Raw genomic sequence first — 22,301 nt, forward strand, 5'->3', positions numbered from 1 at the left:
CCGGCATGAACAACTCTGCTCTTTTTAAAGCAGGTAAGACACTAATTGTTGAGGTCTGTGCGTTGTCATGCCAGAAAGCAACGCCCTTTCACTCTGGGCCACATCCACACCAGGGAACAAGGTGAAGCTGTGCAAACAGCTGGGAGCCAAGGGCTGGGCTGGGATCATTCAGTCGTTAATCCAAGTCCATTTTCCTCTTCAATATTGTCTGCATCAAATCTTCTTTTCATAGCAGGGAATAAATAGCCACAATGGCCATGGCCTTCCCCTCCCTTGATACCAAACTTTTTTTTTGGCCAGGCCATGTGGCATTTGGGATCTTAGTTCCCTGATCAGGGATTGAAACCACGCCCTCTGCGTTGTGAGTGCAGAGTCTTAACCACTGGACCTCCAGGGAAGTTCCCATTCCAAAGATTTTGATCAAATATCAACATTGGTTGTACAGCCAAGGCTTTAAAAAACAAGGCTATTTTTTATCCAAAATTTTATGATTTAACAAAAGCCTGTGAATCCCCTCAACTCAGATATTTTAAAATTTATTTGATTTCTCTACTTTTTTAGTCGACTTGTCACTACATGAGCTGTGCTTATAGGCAGAATGTGTTGGAGGTGAAGATATTTTTCAACACACCAAGTTTAGCTTTCTGAGGTGTGAGGCATTACTGAATTTCCAGACGCACCAGGAACATATGTTTCTTGGAAAGTACCTTACCGGAACCCAGTATTAATAGCACAAAATGAGAAATACAGTTATGGACAAATTTGGCAGAAAAAAAAATGTGACATTAAAAATGGACCAAAGCCAGGCCAAGAGGAGGAAGCGCGTGTGCGGTGGGCGTGCGCGTGGCCAGCAGACCGAGAGGAGGAAGCGCGTGTGCGGTGGGCGTGTGTGTGGCCAGCAGGCCCGACACTGAGGGGCGACGCAGCAGAAATAGCAAATATGGTAGAGGGAGCACTTAATCTGGATAAATCCGTGGAAGTTTTTAAAAAATCGATTAATTTACTTTTGCTGTGCTGGGTCTTCGTTGCTGCATGCAGGCAGTCTCTGGTTGCCGTGCGTGGAGGCGGCTTCCTGTGTGGGGCACAGGCTCAAGGGGCAGAGGCGCAGTCATTGCCTCTCAGGCCCAGTTTCTCGAGGCATGGTGGATCTTCCTGGACCAGGGACCGAACCTGTGTCCCTGGCACTGATAACAGAATTCTTAACCACTGGACCACCAGAGAAGTCCACAAGTGGGACTTAATTCCTCAGTTTCTTCATCTCTAAAAAGGAGTGATAGTATCTAACTTCGGAGAAGGCAATGGCACCCACTCCAGTACTCCTGCCTGGAAAATCCCATGGACGGAAGAGCCTGGTGGGCTGCAGTCCATGGGGTCGCTAAGAGTCGGACACGACTGAGCGACTTCACTTTCACTTTTCACTTTCATGCACTGGAGAAGGCAATGGCACCCCACTCCAGTGTTCTTGCCTGGAGAATCCCAGGGACGGGGGAGCCTGGTGGGCTGCCATCTATGGGGTTGCACAGAGTCGGACATGACTAAAGTGACTTAGCAGCAGCAGCAGTAGAATCTAACTTGCAGAGTAGGATTAAAGCTAATATATATAAAACATACATCTGGCACAGTTTTAAAAAGTTGCCTAATGCTATCTTTTTGAATTAGGGTTTATAGACTAAAAAGGTCCATACTTGGGACTTGCCTGGGGGCCCACTGGTTGGGCTTCAGCACTTCCAGGGCAGGGGCTCAGGTTCCATCTCTAGTTGGGGAACTCCCAAATGCCGCATGGTATGGTCAACGAAATAAAAATGCAAAAAAATTTTAATAAAGGTCTAAACTGGGAAGATGCTAAAGATGCAGTAACTATTGCCTAACACTTACTGTGGGCCTCATGTCTAGTGGTAAAAACACAAATAAGAGGGCTTACGTTTCCATCCTGGAACACCACAATAGTCACAGGCAAAAAGACAGAAGAAAGGACAGCTCATCTGAGAGGGATGGGTCCAAGCTGAAGGCTTCGTAAGAGTCTCTTGAGTCTTCTGGAGTAGACTTTTGGTGGGCAAGGTTTAGAACCACTAATGAATTCTAAACCTCCAAGATCTTTCAAGGCTTATTATCTTGAACAATGCCAATGACTGACTTCAGAGCCCCATGTCCTGTAGGCTGCATGTGGAATGAGTCAGGAGGTGAGAATTTTCCAGTGGACACAGCCCCGGATGACCAGCTGGAGGTTTCCGACGTTGTAGAACACAGAGGGGAGGGAACTGAGGAAACACTTAGGAGAAGGAGGTGGAATGACCTTGGTGGTCAACTTGACCTTGGGAAATGGTAGCCTTTGACTTTATTTACCTAATTAAAGGCAGTTCTACAACAAAGTAAGTAGAATTCCTCTAAAGATATGTTTAAACTCTAATCCCCGGTACCTGTGAATGAGACCTTATACGAAGTAGGGGGTTTGCAAATGTAAACAAGTTAAGGTGAGTTCGTGCTGGATTAGGGTGAGCCTTAAACCAAAGGCGAGTGTCCGGATGCGACACACAAGGAAGACACGGGGAGGAGCACGATGCGAAGCTGGGGGCCGAGGTTAGAGTGATGTCTCTACAAGCCGAGGACTGCTGCCAGGGGAGCTGGGAGAGAGGCATGGGACGGATCTTCCCTCAGAGTCTCCGAAAAACTCCTTGGTTTTGGACTTCTGGCCTCCAGAACCGTGGGAAAGTCCATTTTTTGTTATTTGAGTCACCCGGTTTGTAGCGATTTGTTACGGCAGGCCCAGGAAACTGATCACACCGCTTAATGAATACAGATCTCTATCTGAGTCAGTATCAATATCCACATCTCCATGTATATACCATGAGGATAATGACCTTAGTTTTCCAGTTTTTAATGACACGGTGACTAATGGTGTATGGTTGTATCTTGGGTGTTTAAAACGACAGCTGTTTACCTACTGTGCCCTGAGGATCGTTTCTCTCTCTCTTTTGTTTTGTTTTCTTGTTGGTTTCAGAGTGTCATCAGATTCACAATGGACTCTCTCATCGCCGCAAATACCAAGTTTTGCTTTGATCTGTTCCAAAAGATCAGCACAGATGACTGTCGGAAGAACATCTTCTTCTGCCCGCTGAGCCTCTCGGCCGCGCTCGGCATGGTCCGCCTGGGGGCCAGGAGCGGCAGCGCGCGCCAGATCGACCAGGTGCGGACCGCGCTCCGCGTCCCGGCGCATGGGGCCCCGATCCCTTGGCAAGCCTGACTGTTCCCTGCGCCCCGGGGTTGCTGGGAACTGCATTTTCATTTATGGGGCACGCCCTGCTTTCTCTTCAATCCAACCGTACTTCCAGGCTCAGGGGCGCCCCTGGCTCCCTGAGGACGCCTGCTGCGTCTCACCTGACAGCTGCTCTCCTGTCTCTGTCTGTCTGCGTGCTTGCTCAGCCACCTCAGTCGTGTCTGACTCTTTGCAACCTCATTGACTGGAGCCCGCCAGGGATTTCCCAGGCAAGAATACTGGAGAGGGTTGCATTCCCTTCTCCAGGGGATCTTCCCGACCCAGGGATCCAACCTGCATCTTTTATGTCTCCTGCATTGTAGGCAGATCTTTCCCTACTGAGTCACCAGGGAAGCCCTTGTCTGTCTACATGTCTGGTGCTTTTTCTCTATATAATTATTGATACCAATATTGCCAGTATTTTTTAATATGTGCATGTGTTTTCTCTCTCACTCATTCCATTAAATAAAAATGTATTAAGCACCAGTTATGTATCCAGTGGTGAAAGATTCTGGTGTCCTCCTTGACTTTCTCTCTCACTTCACATCCAGTTTGTCAGGAAGGACTGCTGGCTTTTCTTTTGAAATACATCTACGACTCCGGCCCTCCCCACCACCTCCCTGATGCCTGGATCCAGATTCCTCACAAGTGGCCTTGCTTCCACTGTCAGGGTTCTCAGCCCTGGTGCCAGAAAGATTCTTTAAAACCAAAGTCAGATCTTGTTTCCTGTTGGCTCAAAACCTGGACTTCTATTTCCCTAATGACAGAAGCCTGAGTTCTTGCAATGGCCTGTGAGGGTTTGGGGGTCCGGGTTCTGGGTGACCTGGTGACTCTCTCTCCCTTGCCTCCCCTCTCTCTGGCCACACCGACCCCCCACCCCTTTCTTGGGAAATCCACACCCACTCCTGCTTTAGGGCCTTTGCTCCATCCCATGCCCCTAGGTGACTGATCCAGAACTTAATCTCCACTTCAGGACTGTGATCAGAGTTCACTTTCTCAAACAGATTGACTTTGATTTCTCAATTTAAGGCTACATGTGTTTGTGTGTGTGTGTGTATGTGCGAGTGTGTGTTAGTTGCTCAGTCCTGTCCTACTCTTTGCGACCCCATGGACTATCGCCCTCCAGTCTCCTCTATCCATGGGACCCTCCAGGCAAGAGAATACTGGAGTGGGTAGCTGTTCCCTCCTCCAGAGGATCTTTCTGACTCAGGGATTGAACCTGGGTCTCCCATACTGCAGGCAGATTCTTTACCATCTGAGCCACCAGGGAAGCCCCTTAAGGCTGCATACTGACCCCCAACACTGTGAGATTCCCTCTTGTCCCAGCTGCTTTCCCCACATGCATTTTCCATCTTCTGACATACCGCCTAGAGTAATTAATTACTATTTCATCCCTCTCCCACTAGAATGTAACCTCTCAGCGGGCAGGACTCTGTCCTAGAGCAGCAACCCAATACAAATGTGTAGAACGAATGAATGCCCTCCAGTAAACCACAGGCTCCTGAGGCCGGCCTTACAATTGCCTGATCTAGTCCAGAGTGCAGAGGCTAAGTGTGAGCACAGCGTGTCCCTAAAACGAAAGAGTGAATTATTGGATTGAGGCAGCAGGTGTGCGGGGTCATTCGACTTTATTCATGTGCTTTATTTGGTGTGTTACTCCGCCCCAGGTGGCGCAGTGGTAAAGAATCTGATTGCCAATGCAGGGGATGCAGGAGATGCAGGTTCAGTCTTCTCCAGAAGATCCCCTGGAGAAGGGAATGGCAACCCATTCCAGTGTTCTTGCCTGTAAAATCCCATAGGCAGAGAGGCCTGGCAGGCTACAATCCATGGGATTACAGAGTCGGACACGACTTAGCGTGTCCATGCACACACACACACACCCCCCTTATTCCATTAGCCACACTCGGCTAGATTGCAATCGGCATCCTCCAGGCCAGGTTTTGGATGCTCCTTCTCCAGGCTCTTGAGTGTCACAGCAGACCTACCCTGACGATGCCAGATGCCCCCCTTGTCTCCCATCTTTCTGCAAAGCTCTGGATAACTTATCTTCTGCTGTACTGATTTGAAGCTCTAGGTCAGCACAGTCTAACACAAATATAATCTAAGCCACATATGTAATTAAAAACTTTTTAGTAACCATGCTAAGAAAGTATAAAAATAGATGAGACTAATTTTAATAATATATATTATTTAACCCAATACCTTGAAAATATTATCATAGCAACATGCAATCAGTTAAAACATTTAAATAAAAAATTTTATGTTCTTTTTTTTTCATATTAAGTCTTCAAAATCTGATGTGTATTTTATACTTCTAGTCAATCCAGGCCATCTCATAGCCAAGTGTGACTTGCGGATGCCTTGATAATCTTTTAGCTTGGCTACATTCTTTCTTAAATGCAGGGGCATAGCATTCTGTTTACTTCCCATCCTTCCACTTCACAGCCTGAGTCAAAAGAAACATGTACCTTTCTTTTTTTAAAATTTATTTTTAATTAGAGGATAATTGCTTTACAATATTGTGCTGGTTTCTGCCAAATGTCAACATGAATCAGCCACAGGTATACACTGTCCCCTCCCTCTTGAACCTCCCTGCCAACTCCCCCCCATCCCCCCCTCGGCTGTCACAGAGCCCCAGGCTGAGCTCCCTGCGTCAGACAGCAAATTCTCACCGGCCGTCTAATTTACAGGAGGGGATGTACCTGCCTCCATGCTGCCCTCTTAGTTTGTCCCACCCTGTCCTTCCCCAGCTGCCACCTTTCTTTAAACCGTTATTTAAACTGTTAATGATTATTTTGTTTAACTCTGTAATCCTTATCATTGCCACGTTATAAAAATGTTTCTGAAGCTGTTCAGACTTCCTGCTGTTTGTGTGGTCTGAAAGACCCCATCTCCGCTCTCGCGCAGGTACTGCACTTCAACGAATTTTCCCAGAAAAAAGGGAACGAGCCGGATCCCTGTCTGAAAAAAGCAGAGCAAGAAGTGCCTGCTGACAGCAACCTGGAAGGGCAGAAGGAAGTGACGGGGTCCCTGACCCTGCAGGTGGGCCACCATGAACTCTGCCCCTCCGTCCAAAGTGCTCCTCCGGCCTGTCCTGTGTGAGACCACAGTCTTTTCTCCTCCTGAGATCCTGGCAGACCTCAGCAGCCACAGCCGCAGCAATAATCCCAAATGACCCAATTCCTTTCTGATTATGCGTCTTATGTGTCCTTGGCTGTAAAGAGTAGGATCTAGAGTCTTCCGCTTAGGATCAAGAAGCTCAGACCATAGTCCCAGCACTCACCTAGGTTTACAGGCCACGGTTCCCCAGGGTGGAGCTAGGCTGAGGAGGATGGGGTGGGGGAAGCAGCTCCCCACGACTCTCTCTCCACTTCTGCTGTTTCCTGTTGGAGTCTGTACTGACACTGAAGGTTTGTATGGGTTGTCTTATACCAGGAACTGTAAAGATATTCTCCCGTTTGTATATCCTCCTACGTTAGGAAGTTTAAGACTCTTTCTTGACTCTTTTTGAAAACAGAGGAAAACAAGGCACACTCATCCAAATGCAGTGTGCTTTGTGGGGTCCCCGTTTTCGTATTTCCCGCCTGATCTTGATCCAACGTGGGAGCCAGGACAGGGACCACGCCCACCCTCCGTCCCTCGCTTCTTCTCCGCTTGCTCCCCCACCTGGTAACAAAGTGAAATGACAGCTTGCTTTATGAGGCTTTAACGCGTTTTAGTTAAGATCACGTTTTATTTCTTCCTTTGTTTAGACCGAGTCTTCAAAGGATGAGAGTGGACTGCTCAGCTGCTATTTCGGGCAGCTTCTCTCCAAATTAGCCAGGATCAAAGTCGATTACACCCTGAGTATTGCCAACAGGCTTTATGGGGAGCGAGAATTCCCAATCTGCCCGGTGAGTTAGGCGTGGCTGCTGATTAAAACCACCCTTTGACTTATATTTCAAAACCATCAGGGAGCTGGATTTCTCCCCTGCTGTCTAGAGCCCAAACCTCTGGCAGGAGGAGGTGGCGCTGGGATGTCCAGGACCCGTCTCTCTCTCCCCCACACCTTCTGTCGCCCTCCTCCCAGTTTTCCACTTGCACACTTCAGGAGGCCCCCTGACGGATGGGAGTGGGCGGGGAGCGGAGGGCCACGTGACGAACAGCCTCTGCAGGCCTGGAGCTCGTGTGGGTTTGGTAAGAATGCTCTCTCCTGTGACCTTGACGGTCTTTCCCACTCACGGTGCCCGGTAGAGGCACTGGTAGCTCCTCTCCCAGCTGGTCCCTCCCTCACCGCTCAAGGCGCTTCTCTAAAACCCCCTTTTATGCCACGATCAGGCCACATGCCTATGAAATTGTACTCATTTTAAGATGCGGTGCAGTGTGGCTGAAGGAGACTGACTGGAGCCAAAAGGCGCAAGTCTTGTCTCTGTAGCTAAAGGCTTTGAAACTAGAGAAAGACACTGCTGAATCCGGGCTTCAGTTTCCTCTCTCGCCACTAGAGAGAGCGAGTGAGCCGCAGTGAGCGTGAGTGGGCGTGACCAATGCACAAGCGGGCCACGAGCGTCAGGGGCGTGTTTCAGGGGCGGGGTCGCGTTCTTGGACCAAAATTGGTATGTTCTCTTATAATGGAAATGAGATTTTATATGTTTTTTTTTAAAACTAGCTTTATTGAAATATAAATTCATATAAAACACAACTCACTTATTAAAAATGCTCACAGCAGTGATTTCGGTATATTACATTACAAAATTCTTTAAAATTGTGGTAAAATATCTATAGCATAAAAACTGCCATTTTAACCTTTTCTAAGTATGCAGTTCGGTGGCATTAGTTGTATTCACAGTGTTGTGTAATGATTACCCTATTTCCAAGACGTTTTCATCACTGTGAATAGAAACTCTGTACAGTACCATTAATCAGTGTTCTAATTCTTAAAAACTTAAAGCATTTTCCAGCAAAGGCTCTAAAGTTACTTGCTATTTGTCCTGTGCTGTGCTTAGTCGCTCAGTTGTGTCTGACACTTTGCGACCCCACGGACTGTAGCCCACCAGCCTCCTCTGTCCACGGGGATTCTCCAGGCAAGAATGCTGGAGTGGGTTGCCATGACCTCCTCCATTCCAACTCAGGAATCCAACTGGGGTCTCCTGCACTGCAGGCAAATTCTTTACCAGCTGGGCTGTGAGTCTCCACAAATGGGATGTCCAGGTCTGGTGGGAAACCTAGTGTCCTTTTAACCGTGGACTGCTCCCTAATAAGCATTCTACACCCTCAATTAACACTACAGGAAACGAAATGTCTCTGTGTAATTAAGTCTGGGGGTAGATAGAGACCCCATGCACCCAGTATAAATGACTAGGCACTTCTTTCTCATTAGGCTTCTCACGACTGCTTCACTCCTAAACTATTAGCATAATTGTATGGTTTTATGTCACTGTTTCCATTTATCTCAATTTATCAGGAATACTTAGATGGTGTGATTCAATTTTACCACACAACGGTCGAAAGTGTTGATTTTCGGAAAGACAGTGAAAAATCCAGGCAAGAGATTAACTTCTGGGTTGAATCTCAATCCCAAGGTAAGAAAGACCCAACACATTGGAGGTGGTGTTCTTTTCCATTTAAAAGAAAAAGTCAGCCCAGCTTTGCAGATCACCGGTCTGTCAGGATCCGAGGCTCACGTGTGTGGATTGGGTCCAAAGCTTGTTGTGCGGGTGTCAAACAGTTAAAGTGCTTGGATGCTGCGGGTACTTATTTCTGGCCCTTTGCTCCATCATAAAGGTGAGATGCCTTCCAGCCAAGTACAGTGTCAGCTGGAGGCCAATTAGTTCCATGTTTCTCTAAGGGTCAGTAGAAAGATGGTGAATAGAACCTGTTTATTCAGAGGGAAATAGAAATAAGATCCTAATTCTTGCCAAATTTTGCCTAGATTTACAGATATTTTCTGAGTGAAGGAGTGGTGGTGGTGTGTAGTGAAAATTTGAGTTCAACAAAAATGGAAGGATATTTTCAATCTGACTTTTTTGGGGGTTTAGTTTTCTTGGATTAGGCTTCCCTGGTGCCTCAGTTGGTTCAAGAATCCACCTGCAATGCAAGAGACCTGGGTTCGAACCCTGGGTCAGGAAGATCCCTGGAGAAAGAACTGGCTTTCTACTCCAGTTTGTTTGCTTGGGAAATCTCATGGACAGAGGAGCCTGGCGGTCTGCAGTCCCTGGGGTCACGAGAGTTGGACACGAGAGCAACTAAACCACCACCAATTTTCTTGGATTACTTCCTGGATGAGACATACTTTAGTCTTGGGAATACTAAACTGCATTTAAAAAATCTGTCTACTTGAATACTTTTGCTACAATTCATATTTGGGATGTTCTCTGGAAACTTTTTTTAGGTAAAATCAAGGAACTCTTCAGCAAGGACAGTATCAACAGTGAGACCGTGCTGGTGCTGGTGAATGCTGTCTACTTCAAGGCCAAATGGGAGAAATATTTTGACTGCTGAAAACACAGTTGATGCCGTTTTCTCTCTAAGTGAGGTACCAGAGCACTGTTTTCTAGATATTCACTCAGAATTTCCACCGAATGATGGGCAGTATGTATACTCACATCTAAACTTAGGTCTCTGGGTTACGACTGGCGTTTACAAGAGCATTTGGTTATTAATGAAAATCAGTGCCTAAAGATTACGAAGCATTTTTGTGCTAGGTGCTGCACTGAGCATTTTTCCTTCATTATTTCATTTCTTCCCCAAAATGACATTATGGAAATAGGTGTTATTAATAGTCCTACTTAGGAGTCCAGGGGGAAGAAATGCGTAGGTTACTCAGCCAAACTCATGCGTTACGATTCACGTGTGTATTTGCCTCAAAAACCTGTGTCCTCACTTCAAAAGAGCAAATATACATTATCAGTATTATATATATTGTATTTTGTATATTGTATGTGACTTATGACTATATATGAGTATTATACATGCATAGAAAGAGACCCAGTAGGGAACATACATTTATCTATCAGCATAGGTAATGCCAGGAGAGAGACATGGTGTGTACAATTGTTTATTTTTCTACATTTTCTAACTTTCTGCACAAGAACAGCTGTGCTCTTCTCTCCAGCATGGCACGTGCTCCTCTGTCCATTGGCGACCTGCCGCATACTGTGAGGCTGTCATGAGGCTTACGGTGCCCTTTCCTCTGGCAGAAGCCCAGGTGGCAGGAGTTGTTATTTAGTACCCAGAAGCTTAGCATTTAACTAAGTTTCCCACTGATGCTTCTGTGGGGCCATCCAGGCCAGTAGGGATAGAGCATCCCGGGAGGCCAGAGGCTGGGGTGGAGCAGGTAAGGACGAGGAAGCTGGCAGGGCTGGTTTCAGCTGGAGAGGCTGTGGGTAGACACCTGGATGGACATCCTACCAACAAGGGGTCTTAGGAGCTGAAGAACCTACCAAAACCATGGAAAGATGGGATGTTGGCAAAGTAGGGGCCACCTGGTCAGTGGGCAGAAGGCTTTGTTAGACTGGACCCCTGTGGCTCTGAACTTTCGGGGGAAGCCCCTTCTCACCTGGACTGACCGTGATTTCAGGGAAGTTGGGGACTGTGTGGGTTTGTGAGCTTCTTGTGGCCATGCTGTGACTTTCTACCTTGTCTGCCTCAGAGTGAAAAGAAGAATGTGAAGATGATGAACCAGAACGGGCTGTTCAGAATCGGCTTCGTGGACGAGCTGAAGGCGCAGATCTTGGAGCTTCCATACACGAAGGGGAAGCTTGACATGGTCGTGCTGCTGCCGTCCGGCTCTGCGGACAACCTGAAGGCCCTGGAAGAGGTAAGTCTTCATTTGCACATCTCTGCAGCTGCAGTCCAAGGGGGCGCAAAGAGTCTGACACCACTGAGCGACTCAGCATCAATGACGACAGCATATTTTGGGGCTCCCCTTGTGGCTCAGATGGTGGAGAATCCTCCTGCAATGCAGGAGACCCAGGTTCAATTTCTAGGTCGGGAAGATCCCCTGCAGAAGTGAATGGCACCCCACTCCAGTACTCTTGCCTGGAGAATCCCATGGATGGAGGAGCCTGGTGGGGTACAGTCCATTGGGTTGCAAGTAATCGGACACGACTGAGCGACTAACACACACACACACACACACCATATTTCATCATATCATCTTGAGGAAGGATGGTATCTGGGCTATCAGAGAATCAGAGAATACATACGAATCTGAATTCATGAGATATTTATTTCTCATTTGTCGAGAACTAAAGAACGAATGCCAAAAACATTGATAGGACTTTTTTTGCTCATCTCGTGGTTCTCTGCAGTTATTTTTCCAGACCAAGGGATCTGGAAGCCGAGGAACTTGAGAATTGCAAAAATGAAGTAACTTTTCCTTTTTCCTGAATATCCTGACGTCTGGCCTCTTCTCACACTATTTTGCTGTAGCTCAGTTAGCGTTCCTTTAGCTTAATCCTCTTCCTCGGTCCTCGTGCTTGGACAGAAGTGGAGATGCGATGTTGAAGCAGATTACTTGTGAAGTAGGAATTAATAATAAAGGTCCAGCTTGGTGGGGTGGGGGTGGGGAAGAGAGAAAGTGAGACAGAAATACAGGGATATGGGAGAACAGGGAGACAATGAGAACCATAACTCTTACTCCAAGTTTATCATGTGCCAGCGCTACGTGAGGGCTTCCCAGGGCGCTCAGTGGTGAAGAACCCGCCTGCCGTGCAGGAGACACAGGAGACGCGGCTTCCATCCCTGGGTTGGGAAGATCCCCTGGAGAAGGAAATGACCCTCCACTCCACTGTTCTCACCTGGAAAATTCCATGAACAGAGGAGCCCAGTGGGCTGCAGTCCATGAGGCCACAGAGAGCCTGACATGACTGAGTGACTGAGCACAGCCGTACTATGGGAAGTACTTTACATACATTAGTTTGCTTAATCCTTGCAAAACTCCAGTGGTATTACCTCTGTTTTATAAAGAGGAGGTTGAACTTCAGAATATTAAGGATTGGCCAAGCTCACCTGATGTAATCTAATGAGCTTTGCTGAGCATTGAACACTAACCTGTCAGACACCAAAGAACAGAGGAATCCAAATTTTCTGGTATCTTTTAAAGAGGAAAGAGATTTTCTTGGAGGACTTTTAAATGAAATCAGAGGATTCTGAGGCAGAGACCTTGAGGATTGTTACCAGCGGTGGAAATAGATTCAGGCCCCCCTTTGAAGTGTATAGGGCATCCTTTGCAAGCTCATCATCTGACCTTGAATATGATTTTCTTCCTCTTGTAGCTTGAAAGGAATATCACCTACGAAAAACTCGTGTCCTGGAGCAGTTCAGAAAATATGTCAGAAAAAAGAGTAGCTGTCTCCTTCCCTCGGTTCACCCTGGAAGACAGCTACGATCTCAACCCTATTCTACAAGACATGGGCATCACGGATATCTTTGATGAAACAAAGGCTGACCTTACTGGAATCTCTCCAAGGCCCAGTTTGTACCTGTCAAAAGTCGTCCATAAAACTTTTGTGGAGGTGGATGAAAATGGCACCCAGGCAGTCGCAGCCAGTGGGGTTGTCGGCATGGAAAAGTCCTCACCATCCTGGGAGACATTTAACGCTAACCGCCCTTTTCTCTTTTTCATCAGACACAACAAAACCCAAACCATTCTCTTCTATGGCAGGGTCTGCTCTCCTTGAAAGGGGAACACGGTCTGGTGCTTGGAGCTGGGAGAAAGCGATGATACGATTCACCCCTGGTATCACAGGGGCATTTGCGTTTCGCTAGCATCCAGAGCTGACTGAATTTCATCACGACTCCACGCTCGCCACCTCCGGCCGTTGGTCCGCACTTCTCCTGACCTTTCTCTCACCCTGTCGCAGATCTCATCTAAGTCCTTTAGTACTAAAAGGTCCTGCTCCCTCCCCGAACTTTCACCACCCTAAGCTTTCAAGCATATAAGTTTACCTGCTGTGACCTGAAGGTCAGCATCATTGAGGACGATATAGATTCTAAGTTACAGACCTCCTTATAAAGGAATCCTGAAAGTTCAAGTCATTAGTCCGCTTCTAGGAACTGGCAGACGCAGGAAACACTTTTCCACGAGTCGCAAGAGAAAGGTTTCCGTGGGATCTGTTTTGGAAACTCAGCCGTGCTCCTGCTGCGACCCTGTGCCCCGGGCGGGGCGCTCCTCCTCTTGCTGTCTTCTGCTGCCTGGAGGGTGTCCTGTGGGGCTGGGCTTGGTGGCGGCTCAAGGGAGTAAGACTCCCCCAGCGGCGAGCATTTTGCAGACAGCAGAGTGGCATTTGTCTTGTGAATCTGACATGGACTCAGGAGAGTAGCCAGTGAATTAAAGAGAGACGTAGTCTCAGTTTTCCTTATAGAGCCATCACCATGAGGCACTTCCTCTGTCTCTTCTTCACACCTGTCCTCAGAGAATTCTCCTCTGAAGTTGCTCCTAAGGGCTTCCCTGGTGGCTTGGACGGTCAAGAACCCGCCTGCCAACGCAGGAGACCTGGGTTGGATCCCTGGGTTGGGAAGATCTCCTGGAGAAGGAAATGGCAACCCACTCCAGTATTCTAGCCTGGAAAATCCCATGGACAGAGGAGCCTGGTGGCTGCAGTCCACGGGGTCGCAGAGTTGGACACGCCTGAGCAACTGAGCTGCACCGCACTGGGCATGCGCTAGTGGCTCCTAAACAGCACGCTGCAGGAGGGAGGGAGGGGCCGCCCTCACTGCTGGCCCCTCCTGTGCCCTCCCTCCATCCTCTGCCACGTGGCCTGATCTGTCCTCCCAGAGGGCTCCTAAGAGCCCACCGGGGCCTGGGCACGATGCTCGTGGAAACCCTTTCCCATCAACTGCAAGCCAGATACCAGAGCGTTCAAGACCCCAGGACACAGGGCCTTTGTTCTCGGAGGTGTCGATCTGAGTTCTTGATCTCTGCCTCAACTGCATGGTCTGGAGTGACCACTGACACTCTCCGGTAAAGGTGGATTCTGGTCTGGCTTGTGGTCCGGTTTCCCTGCCCTGTGACTGCCCTCCTCCCGGCTGCCCCTGTGTTGGTGAAGTGTGGCTGTAGCTGTTTCTACGGGAGGAGGTGGGTTAACTTCACCTGCTCCTGTGCTGGGCCTTCCCCTGGTTCTGTCTGTGCTCTCTCTCGTTCTCTCTCTCGTTCTCTCTCTCGTTCTCTCTCTAGTTCTCTCTGAAGAGACAAGGGTCATGCCCTTTATACAGGCGTCTCATGGTTCAGACTTGCTCACAGCATAAAAGATTCTCATTGGTAACATGAGGCTGTTCTTCCAAGTCATTTACCCAGAATACATCTCCCACGTGTCAAATTTGTCTCAGATAATCAAAAATCGTCTCTCCCGTGGTTCCCTTTTGAGGGTAGGGTTTCCAGGGCTGGTTCCATACTGACCTGACGGTGCGGCTGGACACTGACCTTGATCTGTATTATGGGTCTGGCATTGTCTGGTGTTGCTTTTGTTCTTATTCTTTTCTTTGCTGTGCATATTTTCTCATTTGCATTGGGGTTTTTCAGAATTTTAATCACGAAGGGAAAATGAATCTATTTACAATAAAGAGAAGAGTGTGATTCTTAAATCTGTCTGAAGTCAGTAAATGCCATCTTTACTGACCTTTCACTAATCAAAATGTTTCCTAGTGAATAAAACATTTTTGTCATAAAATATGTATTATGTGTTACCAACTGACTTTTTTTAGTGATATAAATACTTTTAAGCTCTTCATCCAAAAATGCAATAACACATACCCTATAAAGCTAACAATTCTTTTCAGTTATTTAGGAATAACACATCTTGTGCCAGCAATAATTCTTTTCCCAGCTTTCCACCCTAAGTACATATAAAGACATACCAAAAAAGATGAAAACTCACAGTAATTCTAAAATCTAAGAATGATGGCCAGTGGATCATCAGAATAAGGAAGACACCTCTGCTGATCGCACGTCGATGTGGCCGGGTGGAAAGACACAGCTGAGAGGGGACCTGGGAGCTGCCTGTGTGCCAACCTGCCTCATTTTCTCCCCCCAGTGCCATCCCCTGAGTTCAGAAATACAAGACAGCGCCAGTCTAAACCAGGCACCCATCTCTCTACTTCGTATTTGTTGCTGTCTCCCAGCCGGAGTCTGTGTGGGATGGACGTGTACACACTGCTGTGTTGAAAATGGATCACTGACAAGGACCTATTGCAGAGCACAGGAGCTCTGCTCAGTGTCACGTGGCAGCCTGGATGGGAGGGGAGTTGGGGGAGAAGGGATACTCTTATATGTATGGCTGGGTCCCTTTGCTTTTCACAACATTGTCAATCTGCTATACCCCAATACAAAATAAAAAGTTAAAACAAATCTGTTTTCTTTCTGAAACCACTGAAGACTGGATGAAGCTCCCGAGTCTGACTCAGAGGAAGGCGAGGGCAGGAGCGTGCTCTCCCGTCCAGGCAGTGTAGTCATTCCAAGTGAAGTCCTTCTGGGGGAACAAAACCAGAAGAGCCCTGGTGGAGATGTTGCTGGGTTTGTATGGTACCTCTCTGCTTTGCGTGTCAGAGTCAGGCCATCTGAGGAAACAGAACCACAGAACCACAGTAGATGGAACCCCTGAGACCTGGGGAATTAAGCTCAAAATTAGAAGCCCTCTGACTCTCTTTTCTACTCTCAAACCAGCATGAGCGACCCTTCAGTATGTCAGCCGGAGGCAGTGAGGGCCCGGTGGTTGGTGGGCTGCAGTGGGGGCCAGAGAGCCAGCCAGGGCTGGCGAGTCGGGAGTGGGATCAGCACTTCTGGTCCAAGGTCTCCTCCGTCCACAACGCTGCAGGCCGACACATGAGACAACATCGTCAAAAATGTACTCACTCACGTCTACTCTCGATGTTCTGGCAAGAGAACCACGAGCACAGTAACTAACAGCATCCCTGGCGCTCCCTGCTTCACAGGTTCTGTCTGTTTCATCTTAGTGCAACTCAAGTTCTCTTTGACTGCATACATTTTTCTTACAGATTTCTGCCTGAAGTTGCTCTTCAGTTTCCCCTTAAACTGGGGTGAGCCAGAACTTCTAGTGCTTCATCCCCGATGGCTGTTTACTTCTTTTGCACGTGTGGCTTTTAATAAAACCACCATGTCCTTAATCTGTGCTGCAGGTCCCGTAAGTGGTGACAGGGAAAGGAAGCTGAGCGGTTGCCTCCATGGGTTTCTTTGCTCCAAGGTTGAATGCCAGCTTCAAAGTTGTTCTTTCTTCACATTGCTAACATTGTATTCTTGCTTTTCCGAATCTACTGTCTTATTCTTTTCTTCTTAATACCATCTCCACAAAATTTATCCCCATATTTGCACACCTCTTACCAGTATATTCTCCATATTTAATATCTGATTTAAAAACTCTCTTATTCTAATGCACAATTTTGCTTATAAGTAATGATATCCATATTAGTGCATCAAAGAATGTTTTAACTACAAATGGCAAAAAGGATTTAAGAAGCAACCAAATGCATGACAGTGAGGCTGATGGAAGTCCACGCAGGTTTTGTCAATTCACGTGGGTTCTGAATAAACCAGCCCACGTCCAAGGCTGAATACACGGGGAAAACCTGCAGGGTTATAGGAAAAAGTAGTGCCAGATACGGATGGGCCACATCAAGCTATGAGGCTTCAGGAAATTCCTATGACAAGAGCCAGAAGAGGGGTGTAGACAACTTGGGCCTGAAGAGTCAGATTTAAGGAGGCATCACCTTTATGGAATTGGAGCTGAAGTCAGCTGTGATAAGATGTGAAAGAATGGAATGAAATGTAAGAAGACTACTAGGAGCTAAAAATATAATGTGTGTGTTAGTTGCTCAGTTGTGTTTGACTCTTTGCGACCCCACGGACTGTAGCCTGCCAGGCTCCTCTGTCCATGGGATTTCCCAGGTAAGAATACTGGAGTGGGTTGCCATTTCCTTCTCCAGGGAATCTTCCCGACCCAGGGATCAAACCCATGTCTCCTGCAATTAGAAGCCCACACACTGAAACTACAGAGTAGCTTCCGCTGGCCAAAACCAGACGAGCCAAAAAACTAGACATGGCTAAAAAGCCCATGAACAGCAGTGAAGACCCAGCACAGTCAAAAATAAACAAATAAATCTTAAAAGAATTGTTGCTGTTGTTCAGTTGCTAAGCCATGTCTGACTCTTGGTGACTTCATGGACTACAGCTCCCCAGGCTCCCCTGTCCTTCGCCATCTCCTGGAACTTGCTCAAACTCATGTCCATGGAGTCGGTGATGCCATCCAACCATCTCATCCTCTGTCGCCCCTTTCTCCTCCCGCCCTCAGTCTTTCCCAGCATCAGGGTCTTTTCTAATACCAGGCTCCTGTCCACTGAATTCTCCAGGCAGGAATATTGGAGTGGGTTGCCATGCCCTCCTCTGTTCTGGCCTACCCTTTGCCAAAACCACATTTAAGTATTTAATGACAAGTCTTGCCCTCCAATAGAACAGGCCTTACATTCTTCTCCTTCAAGAGCACTTGGGCTATTCTTGGTGCTCTGCTATTCCATATAAATTTAGAATCGGCTGGTTAATATTTTGAAAAATGAAACCTCTTGGGATTTTGATTGAAATTATAATAATCAATTTGAGAGAATTGAAATTTTTACAGTATTGAGTCTTCCAAACCACAAAATATTTCCCACCATTTGCTTAAATCTTCTTAATATTTTTATATTATGTTTGATATTTTTCTATTTACAGGTTTGCACATTTTTCAGTTTTAATAAATATGAGATGCTTTTTTGATAATCTTTTAAATTGTACATTTAAGAAATTTTCAATTTCTAACTGTATGTTGCTAGTATATTAAAATATTTGATTTTTTAAATATTGACCTCACAGTCAGCAATTTGCTAAACTCACTTTTCAATTCTTATAATGTATGTGTGGGTTCCTCTGTAAATGATTATTCTGTTTTTTCATTTTGAGTCTTGAGACTTTAATGATTTGATCTATCAATTGTTTGTGGTTAAAGTTTCTTTACTTCAGTTTTTAAAATTAATTTTTATGGAGTTGATTCACAATTTTGTGTTAGTTTGTGCTGTACAGCAAAGTGCGTCACTTGCACACACACACACATATCCACTCTTTTTAGACTCGTTTCCCACATAGGTCATTACAGAGTATGGAGTAGACTTCTCTGTGCTGTACAGTAGGTCCTTACTAGATTGTGTGCATATATATATGTGTGTCGTGTTCTTGTTCAATTGCTAAGTCAAGTTCTACTCTTTGGGACCCCCATGGACTGCAGCAGGCTAGGTTCCTCTGTCTCTCACCGTCTCCGGGAGGAGTCTGCTCTATTTCATGTCCATTGAGTTGGTGATTTTTTAATATATTAATAATAATGTACATATGTCAGTCCCAACCTGCCAATTTATCCTTCCTCCACACCTCTTTCCTTCCTTGGAGACCATAAGTTTGTTTTCTACATCTGTGACTCTTTTTCTGTTTTGTAAAAAAGTTAATTTGTACTTTTTTTTTTTTAAGATTTCACATATAAGTGGTATCGTATGATTTGGTTCAGTTTTGAACGGAAGCAGTGATAGCAGACACACTTGTTTTTTGTTTGATCACAAATAGAATACTGTTTTTTCCTCTCTCTCCATTTCTTTCTGTGTATTGACTCCATTGAAGAACATGTAGTATGAGTGTGATTCCTACTCAATGTGTGAAGACTCCAACGTTTGAGCCATTAATGTCCCAGTTCTGAGAAGTCCCCGGAGGATTCTTCACAGACCTTGATAAGCTGATACAGAGTTTATCTAAAGGAGACTATATATATAAGATTTGCCAAGGAATTTGGGGGAAGCAAAAAAGAGTGAAAGGGCTTGGCTAGATAATTAAAACAGGCTTGCCTCAGGTGAGCTGTCCTATGGGTAGAACCAAAGACAGAGAGGCTTATTCAGGTCCTCTGGGGGGTGGAGGTGAGGGGAGTGGTCCTCAGAGAGAACCAGGGCAGGGTAAGGGGCAAGTTAACCACCCTGAGGTCTCCAGTGGAGGCCGGCTTCTGTGACCCTCTGGGGGCTCTGGAGGACACGCTGCACTAGAAAACTGGCCTCATTCTGACACAAGGGACCCATCTGTCCTTTTTACCCTTCTGCAGGTGAGTCACACCTGAGGTGTGGCTTGGCTGGGGGCAGGCTGCTGCCTAGCTTCCCGGGCAGGTAGCTTCCAGTGAGCTGGAAGTCATTTGACTGACAAAAGAGTGACTATGAACTATTAGGCAAAACAGCAGCTCGGCAGCAGGAGCAGTGGGGGAAGCAATCTGACTGGGACCCCAGGAGCATCCATGCCTTTTAATGAAGAATGAGAATCTTATAGGCAGTATCAGTAATAGACATGTGGAAGTTGTGCCAAAACTTGAGGGGCGGCGGGAAACCATTAGTGCTCTGGTTTGGGGCTTAATTCCTTCCTCTCCTCACTCCTAAGCATAGAAAGCATTCTCCTATTTTCTAATCATCCACCTATTTCCTACCTTTAGGATCATTTTGATACAGGAAGGAAGAAACTGACAGAAAAATGGGATTGGGGCAGGGTCTAACAATTGGAGGTTGTGATGACATTGACAATTAGGTTTAGAGAAAACAATAATGAGATCTCTAGCCAAAGAGAGGAGGGCTTCCCTGGTGGCTCAGTGGTAAAGAATCCACCTGCAAAAGGAATCTGCAGGAGACTCGGGTTTGATCCCTGGGTCCAAAGATCCTCTGGAGGAAGTCATGTCAACCCACTCTAGTATTTTTGCCGGGATAATCCCATGGATTATCATGGGATCACAGAGTCGGACACAACTGATGGTACTGAGCATGCGTACACACAACCCAAGGGAGGAATTGCAGAGTTCAGCAGTTTATAGCAGGAACAGTTCCTGCTGATGGTAGCATCCAAAGCGTGACCCTGTGCATGAGCTACAAGCCAGAGGGAAGGTGAGGGTCACTGACACACACGTGAAGACACAGAGAGGGGTGGTGGCAGGCAGGGGGACAGGAAGACATGTGACAAGGACCAAGGGGGCTTCTGGAGGGGGAAAGGATGCCACAGCAAGATGGGGGCCATCTCTAAAGGACACCCTGAAGGTGTCACTCTGAAGGTGACTGAAGGAAGAAAGGCTTGGGAGAAGCAGAAGTAAGCAGAGAGGCAAGGAATGGGGACCTCACCTCCTGATTGCAAGATGAGAGTGGTTGTCCCAGGCGAAGACTTTGTGGTCTGTGGTGATCTTCAGGGTAAAGCCAGGTTTTCCTGTAAAAATGAGGTGGTAGAAAAAATGCTTTAGGAGAAAGCAGGGGGCTTATGGAGATAAGTGGGAACTAGAACCGAGAGTCCAGGGTCACAGAGAAAGGGATTAGGAGATATCAACTGATGGACATATTAAAACATAGAGCACTATGGCCAGCTCAAATATTTTTTTGCTATTTTATTTATTAAAATAAAAATAATCATTTTATTTTATTTTTTAGTGTTTTTTTTTAATTTGTTTGCATTGAGCAAATTGTGAACATTGAGATTGGTACGTACATTATCCATGGTCTTAGCAGCTGCTTCACTAAGCTGCTTCTTTAGACAGTCAGGTGAGAGGGAAGAGCTGAGATGGACTTCTAGGATTCGCTGCTTGGCAACGGCGACGAATCCTCACACACTTTACCAATGAGAATCATCTAAAGAGCCAACAGAGCCAGTAGGAATACCCTAGGGGTGGCAGGAAAGGCTGGAATTTGGAGGTGTAATTTCCGAATGCGTTTTAAAAAACAACGTTGTTTTCCTGAAATCAGTGAGCTTGTTGGATGTTCATGAATTATTGGCACTTGGGTTTTCTTTGGAGGGAATGATGCTGAAGCTGAAACTCCAGTACTATGGCCACCTCATGCAAAGAGCTGACTCATTGGAAAAGACTCTGATGCTGGGAGGGATTGGGGGCAGGAGGAGAAGGGGACGACAGAGGATGAGATGGCTGGATGGCATCACTGACTCGATGGACGTGAGTCTGAGTGAACTCCTGGAGTTGGTGATGGACAGGAGGCCTGGTGTGCTGCAATTCATGGGGTCGCAAAGAGTCGGACACGACTGAGCGACTGAACTGATCTGAACTGATTCCAGTGTCTGGTGGGCTAGTGGTAAAGAATCTGCCAGCCAATGCAGGAAACGCAGGAGACTTGGATTCGATCCCTAGATCTCGAAGACCCCTGGAAAAGGAAATGGCAACCCAGTCCAGTATCCTTGCCTGGGAAATCCCGGACAGAGGAGCCTGGCAGGCTACAGTCTGTGGGGTTGCAGAAGAGTTGGACACGATTCAGTGACTAAGACAATAACAACCCGGGTCTGGTACACAGTGAACTCTCGACAAACGTTCGGTAAGTGAATTAAAATGAGACGTTTCATAATGAATGGGCAGAATCCTTGAGAACGGGAGTGGTGTGTGTGTTGCCTCTCCAGTTTTCCTCAGTACCTTTTCTCTTTCTTTTCTAGGAAGTTAGCTTTCATACTTTACTTCTTCCTTTGCATTTGGTAACCCCAAGTCACGCAACTGAGAAGTTAACTTTATCGCAGGGTCTGGTCTTGTCAGGACAGCGCTCTGTACGTCTGACGTTAGGAAGTATGCTCTCAGATGTTCACCCAGCCTGTAAACCAGCGCTTCCCGACCTTGGCTGCACACCAGGATCACCTGAGGTGATAAAAATTCTGACGCCTGTTCCTGCCTTAACGATGCTGACTCAGTTGTCTGGTGGTGGGGGGCGGGGGGCGGCGGGGTCACTTGGCCACAGATTTTCTTTTTAAGTTTCCCAGGGGATTTTGCTGTGCATCCAGGGTGAAAACCAGTGGACTGAATGGTTCTTTTCAGAGGGTCCCCCATAGTATCAGGGAGGGAGGCCCCCTTATCACTGTCTGCTCCCACCCCCAGCATGGGGCGTAATTCATTTCTCTTGGTCATTCCAGTCCCTTTCGTCCCGGGGTGTATTCCTGCTTTTAGTCTTATTTTGTCATCTGGTTAATTTAGATCTCTTTATGCTTGGGCCCCTAAAAGAATGTCTGAGAGACTTTGGAGAAGTGAGAATTGAA

The 22,301-nt window shown here is 46.8% G+C and overlaps 1 protein-coding gene across 1 annotated transcript; it reads left to right on the top strand.

Annotated features, from left to right (window-relative positions):
• The first annotated feature begins 3,016 nt into the window (after positions 1-3,016).
• Positions 3,017-14,410, top strand: SERPINB12 (serpin family B member 12). Its single transcript, XM_005910185.2, is given in 8 exon segments — positions 3,017-3,184; positions 6,161-6,295; positions 7,006-7,146; positions 8,694-8,811; positions 9,621-9,724; positions 9,726-9,764; positions 10,881-11,048; positions 12,508-14,410. Coding segments are annotated over 8 exon segments (1,278 nt in total). The 3' UTR covers positions 12,913-14,410.
• The last annotated feature ends 7,891 nt before the right edge of the window (positions 14,411-22,301 follow it).

The sequence above is a fragment of the Bos mutus genome, chromosome 24 (genome assembly GCF_027580195.1).
Source record: "Bos mutus isolate GX-2022 chromosome 24, NWIPB_WYAK_1.1, whole genome shotgun sequence".
NCBI classification, from domain to species: Eukaryota; Metazoa; Chordata; class Mammalia; order Artiodactyla; family Bovidae; genus Bos; species Bos mutus.